General features: G+C 47.4%; 1 protein-coding gene across 1 annotated transcript; it reads right to left on the bottom strand.

Annotated features, from left to right (window-relative positions):
* Positions 1 to 3786: 3786 nt before the first annotated feature.
* On the bottom strand, positions 3787 to 27309 carry Gckr (glucokinase regulator). Its single transcript, XM_021229245.2, is given in 20 exon segments — positions 3787 to 4023; positions 4025 to 4159; positions 4607 to 4741; positions 5721 to 5870; positions 13925 to 14008; positions 14099 to 14196; positions 14950 to 15046; positions 15247 to 15323; positions 15650 to 15747; positions 15930 to 16028; positions 16453 to 16571; positions 18378 to 18483; positions 20533 to 20627; positions 21841 to 21894; positions 22080 to 22146; positions 22632 to 22705; positions 23062 to 23130; positions 24511 to 24579; positions 24962 to 25117; positions 27163 to 27309. Coding segments are annotated over 20 exon segments (1878 nt in total). The 5' UTR covers positions 27223 to 27309; the 3' UTR covers positions 3787 to 3987.
* Between the last annotated feature and the right edge of the window lie 296 nt (positions 27310 to 27605).

The following is a 27605-nucleotide window of genomic DNA, read 5'->3' as shown; positions in this document are numbered from 1 at the left end:
TGGCCTCGAACTCACAGAGATCCGCCTGCCTCTGCCTCCCAAGTGCTGGGATTAAAGGCGTGTGCCACCAACGCCCGGCAATAAACTTCTTTTCTTGATCAAGTAGCCTAGAATGTGTGGGAAAGATATTCTTTGTGTCTTAAACATTTAGCCACCATGCAAGGGATGTTAGCAGCTCTCTGGCAGAGCAGGTCTCCAGCATGCATGCGTCTGAGTTTAATCCATAGCATTAAACAGACAAGGTAAAATAACTAAAGCAGTCTATAGGTGCTCAAAGACAAGACGTAATGAACAAGTGACATAAACATAGTCTCCATCTTCCCCTCGGTCCACTTGCACAGTGTCTGTGGCTGCTTTCATGTCTCCATGTCAGGGTTAGGTAGCTGTGCTAAAGGAAGAGATAGCAGCATAGCAACCATGCATATTCCAGGGCTGAGAGTTTCAAACCCAGGGCCTCACGCTTGCTGGCCAAGCATCCTACTTTTAAGCTACCCCTAGTGAATGCCTTTTACAAATTACACTTGTTTATTATTTGTTTGTTTAGTGTGTGTGTGTGTGTGCCCGCGCGCGCGCACGCGCGCACTTGCACTGTGGCCTACATATGGAGGTCAGGGGACAACTTGATAAAGTCAGCTCTCTTCTTCTTTTCAAATATATATATATATATATATATATATATATATATATATATATATATATATATATCGGTTTTTCACTCACTCTGTAGACCAGGCTGGCCTCGAACTCACAGGCTGGCCTCTGCCTCCCAAGTGTTAGGATTAACCAGCGCCTGGCCTCAAATGTATTTTTTTTAGATTTAGTTCTTTTTATGTGTACAGTGTTTTGCCTGCATGTATGTATGTGAGCCACATGTGTACCTGGTGCCCAAGGAGGTCAGAAGAGGGCGTCAGATTCCCTGAAGCTGGAGTTAGAGGTGGTTGTGAGCTGCCCTGTGGGTGCTGGGAACTGAACCTGGGTCCTCTGGAAGACAAGTGCTCTTCACCACGGAGCCACCTCTCCAGCCCTGTGCTCTGTCCTGAGAATCAAACTCAGGTCATCAGGTGCAGTGGTTTCCTGCTGAGTCTTCTCAGCAGCCCTGTGTATCGTACACTATGCACACTGATCAGAATGTTAAATCAATCAAACATTTCTCTTATGCATAATTCAGGACCCTGAGAATATTTAAATTCATTTAGCTCTTCCCACACATGACAAACTATTATAATTTGCTTTTGTTTTGTTTTTTTTTCAAGACAAGTTTTCTCTGTGTAGCCCTGGCCATCCTGGAACTCACTCTGTAGACCAGACTGGCTTTGAACTCAGGGATCTTCCTGCCACTGCATCCTGAGTACTGGGATTAAAGGCATGTGCCATCATATCCCAGCAGGAATTCTAGCTCTTTAATACACTTTTTATTTTGGAGTAATCACAAAAGCTGTATTAATAGTATAGGAAACCCCATTTACCCTTTCTCCTCTATCCTTGACATTTTTTAAATTTTTATTTTTTGTGTATGGATATTTTGCCTGCATTTATGCCTATGATCACATGTGTGACCAAGACCGTCAGAAGAGGGCATCAGAACCCCTGGAACTAGAGTTACAGTTCCACCATCTGGGTGCTGGGACTCAGCCCAGGCCCCCTGGAAGAGCACCAGTGGTCGTAACCACTGAGCCATCTCCCCAACCCCACTCTTTTTGTTCTGTTTTGTGTTTTTGGTTTTTTGAGACAGGGATTCTCTGTGTAACAGCTCTGGCTGGCCTGGAACTCACAGAGATCCGCCTGCCTCTGCCTCTCGAGTGCTGGGATTAAAGGTGTGCGCCACCAACGCCCGGCCCCAGGCCCACTCTAAACATCTTGTACAACTTCAGTATACTTGTCAAGACCACGAGATAAACCTTCGATGTGGAAACAGGAGGATCCAGAATCCAGTGTTATCCTTGGCTATGTTGCAAATTCAAAGCCAGCCTGAGCTACAAAAACCCTACCTCAAAAAATAAAGCAAGTGGGCTGGAGAGATGGCTCAGAGGATAAGAGCCTGCTCTTCCAGAGGTCCTGAGTTCAATTCCCAGCAACCACATGGTGGCTCACAACCATCTGTAATGAGATTTGGTGCCCTCTTCTGGCCTGCAGGTATGCAGACATATGCTGTATACATAATAAAAAAATAAATGTTAAAAAATAATATTTAAAAAAAATAAAATAAAGCAAAAGCACTGGCACCTTTACTATTAACTAGACCAGCCTCCATTTGGATCTCACATTTTCCCACCAATGGTCATGTTCTAACCCATAGTACCATGCTGCTGGAGGCCAAACCCAGAGTCCTGAGTGCTCTGCAAATCTCTACTACTATGCCAGATTTGGGGGGGGGGTCTCTATGACGTTCTCTTTATGCTTAGACTGAGACTGTGTGTGTGGGTGGAGACTACACAGCCTGAAGGGGCTGTCTCATATCATCTAGATTCTATGTGCAAATGTTTGTCCTTGCAACACTAGGATCTAATCCCTGTGTATAAACCCCACCTTCAGTTTAGATGGGATTCTGGGCATTTTGCTGTGTTTGTTGAGCCCATAACTGGAACTGGGTTGGTACTTTCATCCCCCACCTGGTTCAAACTCCCTTCTTTGACCTTACAGGCTCTTTAACATATTTAAGACCCAAGCTAGCCTCCCTAAACCCAATACCTCCTAAGTTGTGAAATTAACAGCTAATTGACCTGGAAGAATGTTCATGAGTTCCATTTTTTAATATATAAGACTTTAAATGTGTTCATTATCCCTGTCTCCCACCCTAAATACTCTTGGTTTTGATCCAGCAAATGGATATCCGAGGGATCATTTACTTTTATCTTCTTCAATCCAGTGGTTATCCCCGTCAACATTTCAGCATCATCGCAGCCTACTCTCTAGCTGTTTCCATTCCCTCAGATGTTTGCTTTCTCCAGCGAGTGCTAGCTACTTGGGGGCAAGTTGTAGCCCACTTGTCTCTGGATAATTATCTGGGACAGAGACAGAGCTCTTGCAATGTAGCCTCCAATTCACAATCTCCTATGCATCCTCTCACGTGAAGGGATTACAGGCATGCACCACCATGCCTTAGTCAATTCTAACACATTTCTGAACTTCTTTAGCTCTGCCTAGAGTCCAGAATCCCCTAACAAGGACCTAACTCTGTTTTTTATTCCACATAACCACTGTAAGCCTTCAAAACATCCTCGGGTTTTATTTGTCTTACTTTAATCTCTTGTATTCCAAAGCTTTCTTTGATTCTTGGCTTTCCCTGTAACATCACCAAATAGTTCTAGCCTGTAAAGGCTTCCTAACTCCCTCCGTGGGGGGAGGTTCTGGGGCATCTCTGAATTGGCTATCCCTCGGCCACAAGGGGGAGCCAAATCTCTACAGTAAGAGCCTTGGCCGCAGGTAGTGAAAACTGCTCCTAGGAGGAATCCAGGTTCCTTTGATTTATCAAACCCGAGATAGACAAAGTCTAAAGCTGTGCAGACAAGTCTCTAGTGTTTGTTGGGTCCTACCACCAAAGGGTCCCCAGCACCCCCAGAGCTCCTTTGCTCTTTCTTGCAAACACAGGGAGAGGATGCAGCCAAAGCTCACTGGTCTCTAAACGGATATGGCCTTCATTCTTGTCAAAAGGATCTTGTCTCAGTGGGATTGTCTTTCTCTAGTGAATAGTATCTGGAAAACAGCTTCTCCCTCGCCCGAAATTACCCGATGCCTCCATTTTCCTAGTTTGTGTGTACTGAGTCTGATAACTAACTTTTTGCAAGGTTAGGTTCCAAAACAGGACATTTAATTTTATTTCTGAGATCAGAAGATGCCAATAAAAGTGGAAATGACCCGACTGAGAGAGGACTCTTCCCCGATCCTGGGCTGTTCGTGTCCCCGCCCCCAAATTAGGTGTATTGCTGGCACAAGTCCTCTTGGGACCGGACCCGGGCTCTGTCCCTTCATGGTCCCAGAAGCATCAGTTCACTGCACTCCAGGCTGCAGGGTCTCCGAGGGCTCGAGTGGTGCGCTTCTGACCCGGCCCAGAGAGGGCGCTCCTGACAACTTCACAGACGGAAGGGGCTGCAGCCAGGCGCGCCTTAGCCTCCATGATGGGGCACCGGAGTAGCAGGCTCAGCAAGGCTGTGGGGATCACCTGCAGAAAGGAGCAGGGCGAGCTGCGGAAAAGGTGAGGTCATTTGAGAAAGAACCCGGGAGGAGACAAAGAATTGGGCGCAGGAGTTAAGTTGGGTCCAAGAATAGGAAGTCGTTACCAAGACTAGTAGGCCCAAGAGCAGAGAGAAACCTTCACTGAAGCTGGAAAAATCCTGTGCCAAGAGCCTTCTCTCAATTCTTGATGCCCCTCCAAGGCAGAACAGAAGCCCCTTGGTTGGCACCTTTTTTTTTTTTTTTTTTTTTTTTTTTTGCCTCTGTCATTTCTGTTACAGTCATGCCTCCTCAACCGGCCCCAACCCCCATCCCTCCAAATGGCTCCATGTGGCACGGATCTCTGAGCTCTGTAAATCAGTGTCACACCAAGTTCCTACGATGTTTAAGATCCTCGAGACATGCTTGTGGAACGACCGGCCAGGGGGAAGGATACCTTCTCCTTCTCGTGGGCAACCTGGACATGGTGGGAGATGGGAGCAGCCCGGACATCATCGGACAAGGATTGAGGAAAATGGATGGCTTGGAGGAGGCTGTCGATGCAGCGAGCCTTGGACTGTCCAGAGAACCGCTGTGAAAGTTAAGGTCAGTGTCAGGATAGATGCCAAGGAGAACTGAGAACGGAGGCACAGGAGAAGGAAGTGTTTTGAGAAGGGGGAGGGCGCTAGGATCCTGAAGACTGGCTGAAGACACTGTGGAGGATTTTCACTTCCGGCAATCACCAGGTATAAAGAAGAAGTGGGTTAAAGGAGTTGGAGGACCATCACTCGCCCATAATGGATGGGAATTGGTGAGATTTACAGCTGGGATCCAACAACCCCATGGATCAATGATCAAGGGTAGCAACCCCCAAGGCAGTCAATCCATCATGCTCTCTGGTCAACATCCATTCTCTCTCCTTCCTGGCATTAGCCCCTTTCTTTTTCCCTGGATAACTTGTTGGTCTCCATTCTGAGGCATCTCCCATCCTGCCCCACCAGTGTCTTCAAAGTACACAAAGCAGATGGGGGGGGGTCCCTTTCCACCCTGGAGGACAGGGATTGGTTCAAAGTTGTGCACATGACCCAATACAAGCCAACAAGAGCCCTCCCTCGGGCAACGGGAACTCTGATTGTCAGGACGTTAGACTGGCGGTAACTGTGGCCCCCAATGAAGAAAACGGGCCTGAGATTGAGAACAACTCAGAGGAAAAGCAGAGCTTACCGAAGATTCTAGGTCCTGGAACTCACTTTTGTAGACCAGGCTGGCCTTGAACTCTGAGACCCACCTGCCTCTGCTTCCCGAGTGCTGGGATTAAAGGCACGTACCACCACCACCCAGCTACAAGTTGGGTTTCTATTGCATCTTTGAAACTTAAAGAAAGTCGCCTGGTAGTTACAGTTTCAAACTCGTTGTGTCTTTGTGTGCAAGTAAAGCAGATCGGAGGATGTACCTGAGAAAGATACGCCTGGGGAAAACTAGCCCTTAACCCTACATCGCTCCCTGACTTTGCAAAAAGAAAACACCTTCTGTGGAAGTCTAGGTTCGGGGGTCTCCCATTACTTTCCCACCTGCAACATGGCCAGTGCCCTCCAAAAGAGCTTGGAGTTGGCGATGCGGAGGTCCAGCATGTGGTTCTGTAGAACCTTCCCCAGCAGCACATGGGCCCCGGTACTCACTGTATTCAACACCCACTTGGTGCTTAGCTCACGCTGGAACTTCTGAAATGCAAACACAAGGGAGCTGAGAGACTGGGAGAGCAGCAGGGTCAGAGAGCCACATTGCAACACAGAAAACTTGTGCTGAGAAACCAGACACCAAAACACAGATCATTTGTTTGATGCGAACAACCTTTAGCAATCTTTTTTACTTTTTATTCTATTATCATAAGGGCTAAAAACTAAACTGTAAGCCAAGTGTCCTCACTTCAGTAAACTAAATTGGTTGCCCCAACTGCACAGGATGTGCTTGCTCATGCATATAGGCAGGAGTGAGTAGGCAGGAAGTACATCAGGACGGATGCTTGCCCCTGATTGGACAAGGGCAGGAAGTAAATTGCCTTGTGGGTTTTGCCTTTATTAACACCTGATTAACCCAATTCAACATTATTCTCTGGCAGTCCCAGGTGTGGATCTGACCAGTGTTCATCTTTCTGATCAACATTTATTAAAGTTTGCTTTAATTAGACAATTGTGGATTTGGCCTTTCTCCTCGAAATTTTCAAGTATAACAGCATACTTAAAAAGAAAAGATGTATATACGTGTACTTTGAACATGCATGGGCATTTTGCTGGCATGGGTGTCTGTGTATTGTATGTCTGCTGTTGTTTACCCTGTGGGTGCTGCCAATTGAACCTGGGTCCTCTGGAAGAGCAACACGTGCTCTTTGAAAGGAGATCGGAGCAGCGGGGGGCTTCCTTTGGGACCCTAAATTAGGCACAAACCACACCCAAACACCTGTTGTCACAGAGAGATCCTTTATTAAGTGGGGTGGGGTGGGGTGTGCTAAAGTGACTGCTTTCTGATTCAAGCAGAAAACTGCAGCAAATGGCCTTGCAGGTGTCATTGTTAAGAGGAAGAAAAGGGGAGGTCTGTGTTAGAATGGGCTAGGATGTAGTGGGATATTTTTATTGGGCATATTGATTAGGTGAACCAGAGAGGGCTTTTGATTGCTGGACTTTGGTATTCATACTCAGGGAGTCTGGCATGCGAAAGTGTCCAAATAAAGGAAAAGACCTTCGTGGTTTTGCTCTAGGACAGTTTTTAGCAAGGCAGAGGGAATGGGAGAGAAGGACAGGGCCTGCCGGAGACATGCGCCCTAGTGGGCTGGTGTCCCTCCACTCCTGACTACTGGAGACATGCGCCCTAGTGGGCTGGTGTTCCTCCACTCCTGACTGCTAAGAGACATGCACCCTAGTGGGCTGGTGTCCCTCCACTCCTGACTGCTAAGAGACATGCACCCTAGTGGGCTGGTGTCCCTCCACTCCTGACTACTGGAGACATGCACCCTAGTGGGCTGGTGTCCCTCCACTCCTGACTACTGGAGACATGCGCCCTAGTGGGCTGGTGTCCCTCCACTCCTGACTACTGGAGACATGCGCCCTAGTGGGCTGGTGTCCCTCCACTCCTGACTACTGGAGACATGCGCCCTAGTGGGCTGGTGTCCCTCCACTCCTGACTGCTAGGAAACATGTGTTCCAGGGTCTCTGTCCTTCTGACAGTATGAGATTGGAAGAGTGTGTGCTGGAAACTTTCTGATCACTTTTTAAAGGATTTTCTTTTTATCACTGTTGCATGAATGCTGGGGGTTGGAAGCAAGCATGAAAAGCAAACATTCTCTATGGTTTCTGCTTTAGTTTTTGCCCTGACTTTCCTCAGTGATGGAGTTTGCCCTGAGAGTCACGAGATGAAATAAACCCTTCTTGTGCCATGCTACTTTCGGTTATGATATCTTATCACAGCAATAGAAACCCGGAGAGAGAGATGCTATATGCCATTTATCTCTAGGTCTCTAGGTCTCTAGGAAAGAAGTCAATTAAATTTGAGTTATATTGTTACCCATTTATCCCATTAAGTATCACTAACAAAGTTATTTTGAAGTTTATATGATTTACTTTAAAATTCAAATGGAGAAATAAACCTGCAATTATAACCAGGAAAGTCCTTAATATTTAATTAAGGGAGGACTAATCCTCCCAAATATCAAACATGCCGTAAATCTTCTATAATTAAGCTCATAGCACCAGTGCATCAACAAACAGGCCAGGGGACCAAACAGAAAATCCAGATTGCGTGTAACTTTACAGAGATGCATGCAAAGTCACTGTCTTGCTATTGAGCCGGTGCACATGGGACTTGAACATAGGGCGCATGCGACACCCTGCGTCACTCAAGACAGTCTATACTTAAAAATTAAACTGGGACAATTGGTGCGGCAGTTTGGATGAGACTGACCCCAACAGGCTCATATATTTGAATGCCTGTTCCACAGTTAGTGGGAAAGGTTGGAAAGAATTGGGAGGGCCTTGTTGGAGGAGGTGTGTTGCTGGGGGTTAGGCTTTGAAGTTTCAAACACCCAGGCCATTCCCAGTTAACGGTTGTGGTCTCAAGATGTGAACCCTCACCTGCTGTTTCAGCGCCAGGCCTGCCGGCTGGCTGCCACACCCCCTACCCTGATGGCCATGGACTCCCTCTCTGAAACTGTAAGCAGGCCTCCAGTAAAGTGCTTCCTTTTACAAGTCTCCTTGGTCCTGGTGCATAGTCAGAGCAATAGAAAAGTAACTGAGACAGTTAAGTAATTGCTAGGGAAAATATAAGTGAGTTTACCGTCTTACTGCTTACACAAGAATAAACAAAATTCCTAGGAATTGCAAGCAAGAAGAAACACGGAGGTGCCCGGACCAGCATCCGTGGGGGAGGGACTACCTGTGCTTCAAGCCCCAGATGGCAATGGAGAGATTGACAGACTCAGCCTCGGAAAAACTGAAGCAGACTTTTTGCAGACCGAAGCCAAGAGAAAGTATTTACAACATGGGTCAGAAATAGAACACTAATGGCTTCATGAAGAACCCAAGGCCAAGGGTGTCAGCAAAGATTTAAAGGCCTATTAGAAGAAGTAAATGCAGGCACGGTGGCGGGCATCTGTAATCCCAGCATGCTGAAGGCAGGAAGGGAGGGATCAGCATGGATTTGAGGCTAGTCAGTTTACATAGGGAGGTCCAGAACTACAGAAGGAAGGGTTTAACGGGGAGCAAGAGAGAGCAGGGAGAGAGGTGGAGGAGGGGACAGGCTTGCAGAGGGAGATGCTCCACTCTCACGTCACAGAGATACAAGCTGGGGACTGGCTCAGCTGCAGAGCATTTACCTAGCATGCGTGAGGCCCTGGGTACCATTTCACTACTTCAAAATGTCAATAAATAATATAAGTGAAAATGCCACAGAAATTGAATGAAGCTAGACAAAACTCTCTGGGACGCTGTGTGGAGCCAGCACTAATATAAACCCCAGCTGTGAAAAGCAAAAGGTAGAAAGCCTGTGGAAGAAAATTTTACAGCATCCAGCAAAATTACATTTGTGTTTAACCTTTGACAAACACCTAACACTTCTAGGTATTTACCTCAAAAAATGTGTGCATAAACCTTGCTTCGTTATTGGCAGTAGCAAAATGTTGAAAAGAAGTTAATGCCCCAAATAAGAGATTGGATAGGTCAGTTACCATACTGTGCACACACAGTTGTCAGGGAAGAAGGGATCTGCACACTGCAGTTAAGTCGTATTCAGGAAGTGCTAAAGCACACGAGATGTGAAATGTACGCCACGCGTTGCCCAGAAAAAGAGGGGTTTATTTGCCTGCTTTCCTTTCGGTTTAGTTCTTTAAAAGAAGCATGCAAGATCTGTTCAAATAAGGATATGAATAGCCCGAGGAAGACATCCTGAACAAGCTCTTGTTCTGAGGGTTAGAATGAACAATAAGTATTAAGAGAATGTATTAAGGGAAGCCACTCGTGGTGCATACCTTTAATCCCAGCACTCAGGAGGCAGAGGCAGGTGGATCTCTGTGAGTTGGAGGTCTACAAAGCGAGTTCCAGGACAGCCAGGGCTGTTACACAGAGAAACCCTGTCTCGAAAACAGAGAGAGAGAGAGAGAGAGAGAGAGAGAGAGAGAGAGAGAGAGAGAGAGAGAGAGAGAGAGACTTATTAAGGGGCTGGAGAGACGACTCAGTGCGAAGAGCATTTACTGCTCTTGCATTGGATTGAGATAGATTCCCAGGACCCACCCTGAGAGGTTCTCAATCTCCTGGAACTGCAGTTACAGGAGGTTAAATACCCTCTTCTGACCCGTGGCACTGCACATACATGGTGGTGCACATATAGACAAGCACACACACACACACACACTAAAATTAAATAAAAAAGAACATATTAGCTGGGTAGTGGTGGCACACACTTTTAATCCCAGCACTCGGGAGGCAGAGACAGGCAGATCTCTGTGAGTTCGAGACCAGCCTGGTCTACAGAGTGAGTTCCAGGATAGCCTCCAAACAATACAGAGAAACCCTGTCTCGAGAAAAAAAAATTTAAGTCATGCATGATGGTGGACATCTATAATTCCAGTATTTAGGAGGTTGATGTAGGAGGGTTATGAGTTCAAGGCCAGACTGGGATATATAATAAGTTCTAGGCCAGCCTTGGCTACATAGAAACCCTGTCTTTAAAAAAAATCTAAACATTTAACAACAACAGAAAATTCATGAGTCCATAATGACATTAAACAAATACAGATGGGATAGGGAGTGAATAGGAAGTTCCTTGGAGAAGAGAGCCAATTAATGAATATAGATAAGAGGAAGAAGGTTAGAAATAGAAAATCACCAGTTGAGAGTCACCACAGGAATAGTTGAGTCAAGCAGAACTCATCAGCAGATGCGAACACAGTGGGTAAGGACGGCTGGGTGGCAGGATGCGAAGAAACATAGCAGCCGTTGCTACCACTGAATAAGCCACCATGGCCTCGCCAAGGAAGAGACGAACAGATGCCAGGTGACTCCTGATGTGACATGCTCATCTCCTCCCAAAGAAAACAAAGACAAATGTAAAGCTGAATACACAGCAAGTCGTTTGTACATTTGGAAATGTGAGGTACATTCTGGAAAAAGATTTGCTTAGACTTCTAAAAATATCACTGTCATGAGAGACAAGGGGAAAAAAGCAAAAACAAAACCAAAAGACCAAAGACTGTTAAAGAAAAGCAGAGAGGCCTACTGACTAAAGTCAGTAGATTATCCTTGATTGGATTCTAGATCTGGAAAATAACAACTTCCCCAGGGATCTCTCAGGAAATCTGGATTTAGGTAATGGTATCAGATTAACTGTCATTCCCAGAGTGGATAATTATATTGTACTTATAGCAGCAAATGCCCTTGCAGGAAACAGATTATTCTGAAGTGATTGGTGTGAAGGTTTGTTTTCTGAGACAGGGTTTCATGTAACTCGGGGTGACCTCAAAGTCCTTACGTAGCTGGGGATGGCCTTGAGCTCTTCTTGATTCTGCTTCTGCCCCCCAAATGCTACGATGCTGTGACACTCCGCCTGGCGTAGTGTGGAGTGTAAGATGGCTTCGCTTATCTTTCAGATGAGCTAAAGGGAAGAAAGAAATGAAGTAAATGTGGCAAAGGACTGGTGAGTAGGGCAAAATGTTTCAAATTAAAAGTGAAGGCCAAGCTGGAGAGAAGGCCCAGTGGTTAAGAGCACTGGCTGCTCTTCCATAGGGTCCAGGTTCAATTCCCAACACCGGCATGGCAGCTCACAACTGTCTGTAACTCCAACATCTGACACCCTCACACAGACACACATGCAGGCAAAACACCAATGCACATAAAATTAAAAAAAACTTCTTAAAGTGAAGACCATTACAATATCAAAAATATTCCTAACCAAAGATCAACACGTCTGTGCTAGTTTTTGTCAACTTGACACACACTAGAGTCACCTAGTAATAGAAGACTTCAAATGAGGAATTGCCTCCATCAGACTGGTCCATGGGCATGTCCTTATGACATTCTCCTGGTAGATGCCGGATGGGGGAGGGCCCAGCCCACTATGGTGTGTGGTGCCACCCTGGGAGAGTGGTTGTGGCCTGTGTGAGAAAGCGGGCTGATGAAATCGCCCAGTGGGTATAGGTGCCTGTTGACATCCTAAATTCAACCCCTGATCCACCAGGTAGAAGAAGAGAGCCAACTCCTACACACACACACACACATTCACTCATACTCATGCATACTCACAGTCATACACACACATACACACATTCACACATACACATATTCATACATACACACACTCAAACGCACACAAACACACATACTCACACTCACACACACACATTCACTCATACTCACACATACTCACAGTCATACACACACATACACACATTCACACATACACACATTCATACATACACACACTCAAACGCACACATACACACACTCACACACTCACACATTCACACATACACTCACACACAAACACATACTCACACACGCACACAAACACACATACTCACACTCACACACATATACATTCACTCATACTCACGCATACTCACAGTCATACACACATACACACATTCATACATACACATACATACACACACTTACACACATATACACATCCACACACTCACATATACACACACTCTCACACACATACCCTCACATGCACACACTCTCTCACACACACACACACACACACTCACACATACACACAAATAGTAAAATGTAATGGAAAATTTAAGGAGAAAACTGAACAAGCCATGGAGAATAAGGGGAAGCAGTTTCTCTCCATGGTTCCACCTCTGTTCCTGCTTCCTGCTGGAGCTCCTGCCCCAACTCCCTGAAATGATAGACTGTAAAGTGCCAGATGAAAGTCTTACCCTTTCCAAGTTGTTTTCCGTCAGTGTTTAAACACAGCCGCAAAAAGCAAACTAGGGTAAAGTCTCAAAGAAAGCTTTTTTTTTTCCAGACAATTTCACATGGAAAGATGAAGTCAGTATTCAAGTGAAAGACTGGAACCTAATAGATTTGGATACGGACAAAATTTAAATAACATGGTGCTACATTAAAAGCAGAAATAGTCAACCAGTGGTGGTACACACCTTTAATCCCAGCACTCGGGAGGCAGAGGCAGGCAGATCTCTGTGAGTTCCAGGCCAGCCTGGTCTACAGAGCGAGTTCCTGGACAACCAGGGCTACACAAAGAAACCCTGTCTCAAAAAAGAAATAAAGAAAGCAGAAATAGGGGCTGGCGAGACGTTGAAATTGATCACATATGCCTTAGGAGAGTGCTATGAGAACTGGAGTAATATACATGAAATATTCATTAGGGCATAAAGAGTATGTTTGTATTAAGCATCATGATTGTGTAAGGGTGAGGAACATGACACGGAGGTCCAAGACAATCAAGTTAAGCAGAGAAGACTTCTTCAGAAACAGGCCGCGTCAGAGGAGAATGTGAACGGGAGAAACGGGACAGGAGTAAGGATTTGACACAGGAGCACCATTTAGAGCAAAAGACAAAGGGGAGACTGCATTTCGCACTAGGGAGAGACAGTTAGGAACCCAGAGCTCTGGGTTCAGCGAGGCTGTGCTGGCTCTGTCTGGTCAAGTCTGGAAGCTTCCAAAAGAAAGCCACTTGAATAATGATGAGAGTCTAGCACCCCTTCTGGGCCTTGGATCTGCCCCTTGAAGGGTGGGCAGATAGAGTGTGAGAAAAGTAAGGCCCGAGACAGAAATTCGTTTTCTTTCCTGGGACGCACAGCTGGGTTGGCACCTGGATTTCCTCGTGCCCACTCCAAACCAAACTGCAAAGTGCACCCAGACTGCTCGTTGTGCTATGACTCCTCTCCGTGTGTCTCCTGGATGACAATCTCTCACACGAGGGCTAATGTCTGCATTATGATCAGCATGGTGTGCCAGGCACAGGAAGTGCTTTAGACGCGGTAGGGTGGTGACAATGACTTCAGTATCAACAGTCATCCCTCCCAGAGAACAAATGAGCGTGTGGTGATTGGTGGCCTGTCTCGCCCTTTCTGTATATTCCTAGAAAGAACTGAACCCCGTTGCCTTGGCAACGCTCTTTAGAGACCCGATAATTTGGGAATTTGCCCAGTTTGGGGAGGAAAGGAGACAAACAAATATTTAGGCTTTCTCCCATCTAGCTTTGGGGCTCGGGGGCGGGGCTCCTCTCCTGCAGGCATTGCCTTCTCCTCCCTGTCTACCTGGACGTAGCTCCCTTCATATTCAAAGAAAAGAAGCGGCCACGTGATGCTGATGATGGAGGGAAAGAGCCTCTTCAGAGGGGCCTGAGGAGAGAGAGATAAATGGGGGCGGGGTGTTCCAGAAGGCCAGGCTGTAACCATGCCCAGATCTTCTTCCCAGTGCCGGACACTCACCGGCAAGGACTGCCCCACAGTGCTGTGGACAAGGGCTTGGACGTTCGTGGTCTTCCCTCTCACCCGCCGCACCAGTGCCTGGACCTCCGTGAGGTTATCTGGATGGGATAGGAAGCATCAGAGTTAAAAGGCTAGCCTATGAAGCTCCTCTTCCTGCCACCCTGGGGTCCTGCCAGGACGCTCAGTCTGTCACTCTCCGTTAGTTTTATGCCAACTTGACCCACGCTGGAATCGTTTGTGGGAAATGAATTTTTTTTCGAGACAGGGTTTCTCTGTATTGTTTTGGAGGCTGTCCTGGAACTAGTTCTTGTAGACCAGGCTGGCCTCGAACTCACAGAGATCCGCTTGCCTCTGCCTCCCGAGTGCTGGGATTAAAGGCGTGCGCCACCAACGCCTGGCTGGAAAAAGGAACTTCTATTGAGAAAAAGCCCCCACCAGACTGGCCTATGGGCAAGCCCATGGTGCATTTCCTTGATTGATTGTTGATGGGTTCAGCTCGCCATGAACACCGCTACCTCTGGACTGGGCTTCCTGAAGGCTATAAGGAAGCAGACTGGGCCAGCCATGAGGACAGTAGACAGTAGGCAGCATGCTCCACAGACTTTGCATCAGCTCCTGCCTCCCCGTCCATGCCCTGACTTCTCTCAGTGACAGACTTACAAACTGTAAGACTGAAACAACAACAGCAAAACCAAACCTTCCCTGTCCAGGTCGCTTTTGTCTCAGCGTTTTATCACAATAGAAACCCTCACTAAGACACCCTCCCTCTGACAAGGTACCCCAGACTCAAAATGGCAGCTCCTCTAAACCACTGTTGCCTCCAACCCCACTATTCCCATCTTCCCTCTCACCATCCAGGGTGAAAATGAAGACCACAGTGTCAGTTTCCATGAGAGACGGCAGGATGGAAGACAGGAAGTCATCCTGGGAGAAGGTGAACTGGGGATCCTGGGACAAAAGAAGAAAGGGGAGATCCTCCCAGCAGGACGCTCAGGCTTGAAGCTGAAGGAGACCTTAGCGGGCATCTGACACAGCCCTTTTGACTTCACTCATGCTTCTCCTCATACTTCTGCCCCAAGGCCCCCTCCTCTACTGCCCTCCGCACACCAATGAGTTCTACAACTTCTCAAGCCCTGTCATCTCCCAACCTGGTTGGTGAGCTCCGCCTTCTGGTTAAACATGTCATTGTGATCACCAATGAGAAAGCCACGGACGTCTTGAAAATCTGGGGAATTTAAGAGGAGAGAGAAAAGAATGGCGGGCTTTGTAAGGCAGGAAGGTTCTCCTTCAAGGGCTGTCATGGGGCCAGAGAGTGGGATGTGGGGTGAGTGGTAACCTGTGTGGGCTGCTGCAGTTAGAGCACTCGGGTGGGGATCAAGCACCGAGGTGGAATTTGGTGCTTTCAATGAAGAAAGCATCTGACTGAAATGCCTCTCTATGTAGCACGGAATGGGCACGGAGAACCTCAGGGGTTTGCAAGAAAATGTTTTGGTAGCGGAGCAGTTGACTGGAATGCTTGGAATCGGAAAGAACATCAGGGCTAGGGCCTACCAGCACCAAAGGTGTGGATACACTCTACTCCATCCATGATGGCAATGGTGCCGAGGATCCGCCAGCCAACCAGGTACACTCGGCCTTTCTTCTCCAGGCTGAGAAAGAGTCGTCAGAGGCCAGGACACAAAGGATCGCCATGAAAAGAGGCCACAGAATAACACAAGAGTAAACACCCGAGACCTTCCAACATGTGGACCCGTCGCTCTTGCCGTGTTAACACATTTCTCAGAGTATCCCCAGCGCCCAGGACGTCCTCTGCAAACACACAGCCACATACCTGGTGCTGACTTGTTTCATCAGGGTGGCAATTTTGGAACTTTGACTATAGGTCACCTGATGAGCCCGCTCAAATGTCCTCAGGATTTCCAGAAGGCATCTGGAAGAAAATTCACTAGCTCCCAAAGAGGGCCTGGTGTCCTCCCCACAAAAGACCTAGGTTCCCCTACCCACACCTAGGGGGTGTCACAATTCCCATTTAAAAGAAAAGTTTTGCCAGTCCATGCTGGAGGGCAGTGGGGGGAAGGAAGGGAGAGAAAGATCCCTGTTAATAAGAGCAGACAAGACTCTATTTTACAAAGGGCATCAGTGAGAAAAACAAAAGTCAAAAAGGGGGTGGGTGGGTGGGCTTGAGCATTCTAGAAGCTGGGCCAGAGACTCCTGTAAGGGAAGGAAGTCACAGCAGGGCAAGTTCTAGCCTGCATGAGTCTTGGAAGCTAGCCTCTGGGTTCCGAACCTCCCATCTCCTCCCCTGTGTCACCACTGCGTGGATCTGATCCCCAACTTGTCTGTTTCCTCCATACCTTTGAGAGGCTGCAACACCCTGGTCCACAGTCTTATGGGCCACTAGTAGCAGGGTTTCCAGCAGAATCTTGGTGGCACTTCCACCTTTCATTCGGGAAGAGCCGCTGAGCCCCTCAGGCTAAGGAGGCAATGACACTAAGAGGAATTGGGAGAAAGAGAACGACCCAGGGGTCTACCAGTTCTCCAGTCCACGACCGCTGAGCATGGAGCGATGTTGGTGATCCTGGGGCATGGAATGTGATTGGTGACTCCTAGGCATGAGTGTGGTTGGGGATCCCCACTAGATGTCCACTCTGGTTAGTGACCCCTGAACACATCTTTCACTGGTGACCTTGACTGTTTGATAAGAACAGGCGCTGGCATGAAGAAAAGGACCACCTCTGGTCATCTCTATGGTGAGTCCAAGACTCTCTAGGAGGAAGCCACAGTGGTTGTGTCTCTAGGTCAAGGGTTTTCAGAGAATACTTTTCTTTCTGAGAACCTTCCCCACTGTGTTTCATGGTAGTTTGTCACTCCTAAGTGCCAAGTTTCCCGTGCTTTGGACAGACACATGGAGCAGATCATCAGTGGTACATCACAGTACATCACAAAGATTGCAGCAAAGAAAATGTTATGGGCAGTGATTAAAAACAGAAGACTAAGGGCTGGAGAGGTGGCTCAGTGGTTAACAGTGCTCTCTGCTCTTGCAGAGGACCTGAGTTCAGTTCCCAGCACCCACACTGGGAAGCTCACACCTGCCTGCTCCTGGGGAATGATGCCCTCTTCTAGACTCCATGGTTACCTGCAGTCACATGTGCACACACGCACACACATGCATGTACGCATGCATGCACACACACCACACACACATGCGTGTTTGCACGCATGCACACACAATACACACACGTGCACTTACACCACACACACGTACACACACACTCACACACATACACATGCACGCACACCTAAAAAACTTTTAAAATGAACCTTTAAAGAAAAAACAAACCAGAAAACCAGCCAGTAGAATGAGAATGATACATGAAACAAGGCACAAGACAAGAACAAGTTATATAAACCTTCCTATCTCACATGAAGATTGACAGGACAAAGGGAGGTAGGAAGCAAAAGTTTTAGTTAAGAAAAAAAAGCAGGGATCCAGGCAGTGGTGGTGCACACCTTTACTGCCAGCATCTGGAAGGCAGGGGCAGGCGGATGTCTGCACATTTGAGGCCAGCCTGGTCTACAGAGCAAGTTCCAGGATGGCTGGGTCTACACAGAGTAGCCCTATCTTAAAAAAGAAAAAAAGGAGGGATAGATGTTCTAGTGAGATGTGTACAGGACCCAGAAAAAATAAAGAACAGGAATTCCGAGGTTAAGAAGGCCAAAGGCATTGTGGAGAGGAGAATGAAAGGCATAAGAATGAAACTGTTCTGCGTGGCACACGCCTTTAATGCCAGCACTTAGGAGGCAAAGGCAGGTGGATCTCTGTAAGTCCAAGGCCAGCCTGGTCTACAGAGTGAGTTCTAGGACAACCAGAGCTACACAGAGAAACCTTGTCTGGAAAAATCAAAAAGCAAACAAAGGAATGAAACTACATCATGATTGTTTAAGCCATATTTGACATTTGAATCTGTAAAAGAGACTGGATGAGACTTAACAGCAGTTAGTCAAGGCTGTCAGTACATAAACTGTTCTAGCTCTTCTAGATTGTTCTAGATCCTAGAAGTGCTTATTGGTTACTGATCTGAGAAACAGGGCTAAAATAAACATTAAAAAAAACACTGTGAGGAAAAGAGAAAATAGGACTTCACTGAAAACATGTGGATTGACATGAAATGCCTTGGGGATTTATGAATAAGGACTGTGAGACCAAAGATTCCCAGTAAATAACAAGCAATTCCCATGTGCTTGAAGAGGAGAGCAGAGAGAAGCGAGTCTGGCCTACCCCAATGGCAGGGTTGAGTACAAAAGCCTCCTGTCTCTCTTGCATCTTCTGCATCCGCTCTGCCACTTGCCGGAATGTTGACCTCCAGTCTTCAATGGGATCGTTTCTGAGGTCCCAAGAAACATGGGAGAAAAAGGACAGCCCGTGAGAACCTGAAGAAAAGGCCTCAGCGAGAAAGTGGGGTCAGAGGTCAACTACTGCACAGAGACATACGCTTTGAAGCATCTGGGGTGGTGTGGCTCTGAGCCCCAAGGATTTGGGGTCAATAATACCTCCAGCAACAAAGCCAACATTCAAGTTTAAAGCTCTAGCTGGAAGCCAAGTGTCAAAACTACCATCTTACATTCTACCTTAGACTCCTTCGAAGCCTTTTCCATCCTTGGAAATGCATCTGAAAATCTCTCCAAGGAGTGAACCCCTACTACCTGAGGGAGGTATGAAGTTATGCTATCAACTGTAGCATCTGTTGGTGAATATAAGTTAATCGGGAGCAAAGCAATGTGTTAATGAGATAAGAGAGAGATTACAGTCTATATGCTTGGCTACAAATTGTAGAATCTCAAGAAAATGAGGGTCTTCTGAAGTGGGGGGAAATTTGTGAATTGCTCAATGTGGCAAGACCTCGAAGACTGAGCTAAGCCAGCACACGACACCCCTAACTGTGCCTTATCATCATGTCCCTGACAGGGTTCCATCCCTTTTTGAACTATTAGTTTTATTTTATTTATTTATGTGTGTGTGTGTGTGTGTGTGTGTGTGTGCGCGCGTGCAGCTCCACATGCCCATGTGCGTGGAGGTCTGAGGTCAACCCCAGCTATCTTCTCCAATTACTCTCCATCTTATTTTTTGAGACAGGGTCACTCACTAAACTAGACTGATTGGCCAGCATACCCAGGAATCCTCCTGCCTCTGCTTCCCTGGCCCTGGGATGACAGGCACACACCAGGCCTTTCTTGAACTATCTTTACAGATTTTTCTTCTGTGTGAATCCTGAGGCAGACAAAGTTTCACCTTTTTCACACCCATTGTGTAAAGTGTCTTCTATTGCTGTCCTCAAGTTAATTTCTAACACTTCCTAAAGACCAGAGAGACAGAGAGAGAGAGAGGAAGAGGGAGAGGGAGAATGAGAGGGAGAAGGAGAGGAAGAGAGAGAGAGGGAGACAGGGAGAGGGAAGAGAGGGAGAGGGAAGAGAGGGAGAGGCAGGAGACCTAAGGATGGAACAGAAAAGGCACTGACATTGTGCAGTAAAAATTAGGATCCCCAGTCTTTAATGAACATCAATTCCCCCCAAAGGGGGGATCTGTTTTGTTCTGGATACCACACCTACCCAGAGGTTAGCCTCAGCAGCTGTGCACAGAGCCCTAAACTTTGTTTTATCAAGCTTCTGAGGCACTTCTGAAAATGAGCCAAGACAGGAAGCTGCCACTTTAAGGAACAACTGGAAGGTCTCCACGCCTACATTGTTTGAAATTCTTCATTTCACTTAGTCACAGGGCCTGAAATTAGCACCCGCTGCTGCAGATATATTTTGGGTGAAGAAGAGTCCTCCATGAAAAGGATCAGGGTTAAGAGTATCGCAGACTCATTTACACCTCAGTATGAGTTACACTACGAGCCTGGAATCCGTAACCTCCAAAAGAACCAGCCTCTCTCACTGCAATGTCCCATGGACAGGAAGTGCTCAGTATCATCTAGTGATCCAATCCAATCAGGGTTCCCAAAACTTGGCTGTGTATTAGAATCACCAAGGATGCCTAACAGGCAGGAAAACCACCAATGTGCATAAAAATAAATACATAAAAAAGGCAGGGTTTCTCTGTGTCTGTAGACGAGACTGGGTTCAAACTCTGAGATCCTCCTGCCTCTGCCTCCTGAGTGCTGGTAATAAACGTGTGTGCCACAACTGCTCGGTTTATGTAGCATTTGTAAGCTGCCTTTCACCCTTTGTGAAACAAGGAGAGACCATTTAAAATGAAGCAACCAACAGAATATTCAAAGGCTTAGGGACCACCCCATATTTACTTGAGCATCCTGAGATTTGGCAAGCAAGACTGTAGACCCTTCTGCCTTCTACCTGCTGGGTAGACTGGGGACCCTGACAGGTCCCTTTTCCAGGCTTCCCTAAGGCCTGGTAAATCCTAACAGAAGCCTCACCTGGCCATGCTCACCGGATTGAAGCCAAGCAGGACTGGCAAAAAGACAGCTGTGTTGTCCATGCAGTAGTCCATCTGGCCCGCCACAAAGGGTGCCTGATGGTAGCAAGGGAGGAAGGCACAGTAGAGGAACCACTTGGAGCGTTCCCCAAGGTCCACATGGAACCTGCCCCGACATGCTTGCTAGAAATACAGATGCCCGCCGGGCGTTGGTGGCGCACGCCTTTAATCCCAGCACTCGGGAGGCAGAGGCAGGCGGATCTCTGTGAGTTCGAGACCAGCCTGGACTACCAAGCGAGTTCCAGGACAGCCTCCAAAGCCACAGAGAAACCCTGTCTCGAAAAAACCAAAAAAAAAAAAAAAAATACAGATGCCCCAGCCAAGACTTGGTGAATCCAGATTTGATGTGAGGGAGCATGCTTTTTACAAGTACCCCAAAAGTACCAGGACTAGCTTTTCTTTGAACTTTGACTTCTTGTATAGTCCATGCTGGCTTTGAACACACAACCATCCTTCTGCCTCTCCCTCCTGAGTGCTGGGATTACAAGCAGGATTCACCCAGTTAGTGCTACACTTTTCGTATGTTCCTCCATAGAAATCTCCCAAATGGTGAAGTTCTGAAACTGCTGATCACAGTCGTAATTGCAATGACCTCCTTGAGGTCAATGTCACTGCTGGCCATCTAACGCTCTGCACCCTGGACTCTTAGAAGCAAAACTGCTGTGGGGTTGGCAGGACCAAACCTGGTGGTTCTCATACAAATGTCCTGAGACTATTGTTAAAATGCAGATTGACCAGCTGGGGTCTGAGAGCCAGTATTCCTAACAAGTACCAGTTGATGCTGATGTTGCTGGAGGGGATGAAGCCAGGGGCCAGACTCTGCATGGAGAGCCAGAGAGCAAATACTTCAGGCTGTGTGGGGCCTGTGATCTCTGTCCAACTACTTAAGCCCAGCACAAAAGAGGTCATGAATTCTAAGTAAACACGAAGGCTACATGCCAGTAAAATGATCCACAAATTCAGGCAGCTAGTTACACCAACTGCCAGCATAGCTTGCTGGCTGACCCCTGGACTAGTCTGTCCATCTTGACCGTTTACAAATCAATACACAGTTATTCTGGGATGGAATTCCCTCCCCCTCTTTTCATAGCCATAAAAAAATAGATCCAAATTGGTGGAAATTAAAATAAAATCCCTTGCATAGGTTTCCCGTTCCCTGGAATCCTCCTCATCAATCTGCCTTGCATGCTGTTCCAGTCCCGCTGTCTCCCTCCTGGTAAAACTGCCGCATCCGCTGCCGTCAACTTACAGAGAGCCCCACAGAAATGCCGATGACAACGACTCTCTTCTTCCCAGCGGCCACCTAGGAATGGAGGAGGTGTGAGTTAGGGTGACAGGGAGCAGGGAGGCCACCAGGGTGCAAACCCATCGTGTGAGAAAATCAGGGCCAGACGAGGGGCCAGGCCTTGGCTGAGGTTGGAATCCTCCGAACCCTAGGAAAAGGCAGCCACAGGTGTCTCTGGCTGAGCAGTATCAGAAAACACAAACCTTTTTCAGCTCCTCGATCCCGTGTAGGGCACTGTCTTCTGTTCGTTCCCGAGAGGCCACGACAGACCTAAGGGTACAGACTCAAGGTTAGTGGCACTGGCTAGCAAGCAGAAACCTACAGTTCCTCAGGGACACTGAGACAATGCATAGAGGAAGCAATCCCTGGATGAGCATCTCCCGTTTAACAGGGACCACTACAGATACACCAGGTGGTGGCGCTGGCCTTTAATCCTAGCACTCAGGAGGCAGAGGCAGGCGAGTTCGAGGCCAGCCTGGTCTACAGAGTGAGTTCCAGGACAGTTGGGGCTCTTACACAGAGAAAATCTCTCTCGAATAACCAAAAAAAAAAAAAAAGATAAAAAATAAAATAAAAATAAAAAACCCTCAAATTCTTACAAGAGCTAGGTAGGCAATAAAAGTCTATGAAGGGGCCAGAATACAGAATGGTGGAGACGGAGGTAGGTTCAATATAATCTTTGACTACACTCATTCTAAAGAAAACAAAACAAAACAAAACCATTTGGGCCACATGCACAGGTCAAGGTCACTTACCTGTCGCCTCCTGCAATGAGGTACGTGTAAAGAGGCTTTTGTCCTAGACCTTTCATCAGCTGGTTAAAAGAGGCCTGTCCAGGAGGAGAGGGTATGCGAAGGGAATGATGGAGAGGATATAATGCGGATTCTCAATTCCTAGAGGACTGAGGACGTGTGACCGCCTTCTAGACCACCATCAAACCCTAACTTATTCCTAATCTGCCACTTGAACAAACAGCTTGGGGGCAATGGATTAGTGATGTAGGAGATGTTAACAGGAGGGTGCTCTAGTGGGGCCAGAGAAATCGGACTCTATCCTGGGCTCTAGCCTTTGGAAAGGAGTCGGGGAGGGAGGGTAACTACTGAGAGAACTTACCTCTGATGAGCCTCATGGTTCTGGGTGACACCCCCCAGAAGGAAGGGAGGAAACAGGGAGTGGGGTACTCACAGCCATGAGGAATGCCATCCGGCCAGAGGTCCCTCCCCCACTCAGCACGACCAGGCCTCCGTCTGGCTCCTGAGGAAGGAAAGCAGCCCGGCTGGCTCACCAGGGCTCAGCTCAGGGGGAAGCACGCTATTCTCTCCTTTGTCAGGAATGGAGGGAGACTTAGAACCGCTTATTCTCCTCATCATAAAACTTAGCAGAGCATAAGCTGTGTGAAGCAGCGCAAATGAACAATGATTTGGAGAAAGAAGTCCTCTTGGCTCTCCTCTCTGACTAAGCTATTCATTAAAATTCTTACTTATTCCAGAAAGGACTTGAGAGCAGCTTTGTCAATTAAATAAAAATAAATAGGCAAAGCAGCATCCAGCAATTGTTAGCTGGATACATTCAAGCAAGCGGCTGTGATCATCTGTTTTGTTTTCTGGTCTGGAAAGAGAAAAAGTAAAAAAGGCAACGATACCAACTTCCCAGGTTTCTGTGAAGGTACTGAGTGTAAAAGTGTCACTGCGGATGGAGAGGTGGCTCAGCGATTTAGACACTGGCTGCCCTTCCCAAGGAGCCAGGCCTGATTGCAAACACCCACATGGCAGCTCCCAACCATTTGTAACCCCAGTTCCCAATGAGCCAACACTTTCTTCTGCCCTCCATGGGCCCCAGATACTCATGTAGTACATAGGCATACATACAGGCAAAACAACCATAGACATTAAATAATAATAATAATAATAAATTAAAAAAGAAAATGTATGCTAGGCAGTGGTGGTGCACTTTTAATCTCAGCATTCGGGAGGCAGAGGCAGGAGGATCTGTGAGTTCGAGGCCAGCCTGGTCTACAGAGTGAGTTCCAGGACAGCCAGAGATACACAGAAAAACCCTGACTTTAAAAAACAAAAGCAAAGCCGGGCGTTGGTGGCGCACGCCTTGGTGGCGCACGCCTTTAATCAGGGGCAAGCGGATCTCTGTGAGTTCCAGGCCAGGCTGGACTGACAGCCTCCAAAACAGAGAAACCCTGTCTCGTAAAACCAAAACAAATAAACAAACAAAAAAAAAAGCAAAACAAAATTGGAAAATGCACGGCTGATGATAAGGCATTATTCATCTAGTGATTATCATAACTATTATTGATGACTAAGATAACAATAAATATCCAAAGGGAAGACCAAGACAATAAAGAGTTAAGACTTGGGACTGAGAGATGACTCAGAGGTTAAGAGCACTGACTGCTCTTCCAGGGCTCCTGAGTTCAATTCCCAGCACCCACATGGTGGCTCACAACCATCTGTAATGAGATCTGGTGCCCTCTTCTGGCATGCAGGCAGACATGCAGACAGAACACTGTACCCATAATAAATAAACAAACAAACAAATAAATGGAAGAATAAGAAAAGAGTTGAGATTTATCAAAATGAGGAGTAGAGGTGTTTGGCTGAGAAGCAGGTGGAGAGTTAGTACCTTCAAGACCTCCTGGATCTTCCCAGCCACTTGCAGCATGGTGGTCAGAACTGACTCGCTGTACAGTCGCTGTGAAGAGTGAACAGGAATCAGCAGGAAGAAAAGGAGGATGGGAGGGAGGCAGTGAGATGGTTCAGTGGGCAAGGGGATTGCCGCCAAGCCTGACGATCTGAGTTCAATCCCTGGGGCCCACATGGTGAAAGGGCAGACTGATTCCCCAAAGTCATCCTCTGACCTCCATATGCTTCCCCATGGAATAAATCCCCCACCTCACAAAATAAATGCATAAATAATGAAAAGGGGGAAATGAAAGAAACAGAGGACGGTGGATTGGGATGGAGGAGAAGGCTCAGGATTTCCGAATCAGGAGCCATAGCCTGGGATGGTAGAGGTTAAGATGTGGTTGGCTTGGCATCTCTTTTGCAGTGTCCAAGGTTTGACTGCGGGTCACCTGATAGATGGGCATCATTTGCCCCTCCTCCTGGAAGATCTCAGCATCACACTGCCCCAACAGTTGAACAATTTTCTCTGCGTCTGCTTTGTCCAAGTTCCGGGTCAGTGGGTTGGACTTCTCTGTGACTGGCACAGCTGCTTCATACCCTGACAACTAGAGAGAAAGGGGCAGAGTCAGGGAGCCAAAGTCTGCTTCATGCCTGCTGACAGGAGGTGGGAGTAGAAGGAGGCACAGTGTTTGACTTGGAGTCACATACTACACACACACACACACACACACACACACACACACACACTACACATACACACACACACTAAACACTACATACACACACACCATTCACACACACACACTACACACACACTACACACACACCACACACACCACACACTACACACACACACTATACACACACCACACACACATACTACACACTCACACTACACACACTACACACACTACACACACCACACCATACACACACACTACACACACCACACACACACACCACACACACACACCATTCACACACACATTACACACACTACACACACACCATTCACACACACACACCATTCACACACACACTACACACACACTACACACACTACACACACACTATACACACTACACACACCACACCATACACACACACTACACACACCACACCATACACACACACTACACACACACCATTCACACACACACACACCATTCACACACACACTATACATACTACACACACACTACACACACACCACACCACTCACAAACACTACACACACACCATTCACACACACACCATTCACACACACACACACTACACACACACACTACACACATACTACACACACACTACACACAGTACACACACACTACACACACACCATTCACACACACACTACACACACTACACACACTGCACACACACCACACCATACACACACACACCATTCATACACACACAAACTACCACACACACTACACACACACTATTCACACACACACACCCCATTCACACATGCACACACTACATACACACACACCACACACACCATTCACACACGCACACACTACACACACACACTACATATACACACCACACACACACGGTTCACACACACACACACTACACACACACCATTCACACACCATTCATACATGCACACACTACACACACACACTACACGCACATACACACCATTCACACACACTACACACACACACTACACATACACACTACACACACACTACATACACACCCCATTCACACATGCACACACTACATACACACACCACACACACACCCCATTCACACATGCACACACTACATATACACACCACACACACACGGTTCACACACGCACACACTACACACACCACACACACACACACGGTTCACACACGCACACACTACACACACCACACACATACATACCATTCACACACACACTACACACACATTACACACACACTACACACACCACACACACACCATCCACACACACCATTCACACACACACACCACACCACACACACCACACATACACACCATTCACACACACACACTACACACACACACCACACCACACACACACACAGACCACACACCACACCACACACACACACAGACCACACACTACACACACATACACCACTCACACATACTACACACACTACACACACACTCACACACATACTACACACACTGCACACACACTACACACACACTACACACACACCACTCACACACACATCATTCACACACACATCATTCACACACACACACACCACTCACACACACCACACACACACACACACATACACCAAGATCTTAGTCTTCATGTGATGTTCTGAGCTATTAGAGAAGGAAGATCACAAGGAACGATAAGGAAAAGGGTGCCTATCACAGGATGTGTGCCTTCTGTCCCAGCATTTGGAAAGTGACAGCAGGGGGATGAAGAGTTCAAGGCTATCCTCAGATATGTAGCAAGTTTGAGGCCAGCCTGGGCTAGACCCTGTCTCAAAAGTCAAAAAAGAGAGGAGGAGGAGGAGGAGAAGGAAGAGGAGGAGGAAGAGGAGGAGGAAGAGGAGGAGGAGGAGGAGGGAGGGAACAGAAGTCCAGGGTTGAGGCCAGTTCAAATTTAAAACTATTCTAGGAACCAGTGCAGAGGGCTAAAACTGCAAAAGGACCTCACCTCCCACTCGCCAGGCTCAGGGGTCTCGATCACATGCTGATAGCGTTTTGTGCCTGGCATGGTCCCACACTGTGGACACTCCGTCCTGCCTCCTCTGCAGTCACAAAACCTCTCTGGTAACAATGACTTTGCTTCCAGTTGGCAGGGTCTTATCTGAGCCATGGAGATGATTAACCTAAGAATCCTGAGCACCGCCCCCGCACCCCTCAGTACCCTTTCCTGTCACTAACTTCCCAGCCAGCTATGGGGGACCCTGGGGATCCTCCTGCATATCCTCTGTCTTGTCAGCCTCTGCTTGCTTCACAGAAGAGGACCAGGAGGTCATTGCTCTCCCCCTTCAGGCACAGTGCACTCTGGAAGGCTGGGGGCCTGGATATGCAGAACACCACCCGGTCAGAAAGAATCCCTGAGCAAGAGAGCTCTGGGGCCCAAAAGCCTGTGAG

Source organism: Mesocricetus auratus, unplaced genomic scaffold, assembly GCF_017639785.1.
Source record: "Mesocricetus auratus isolate SY011 unplaced genomic scaffold, BCM_Maur_2.0 Super-Scaffold_100024, whole genome shotgun sequence".
NCBI classification, from domain to species: Eukaryota; Metazoa; Chordata; class Mammalia; order Rodentia; family Cricetidae; genus Mesocricetus; species Mesocricetus auratus.
Note: the sequence above shows the minus strand (reverse complement) of the source record. Positions and strands in the feature narration are given on the sequence as shown.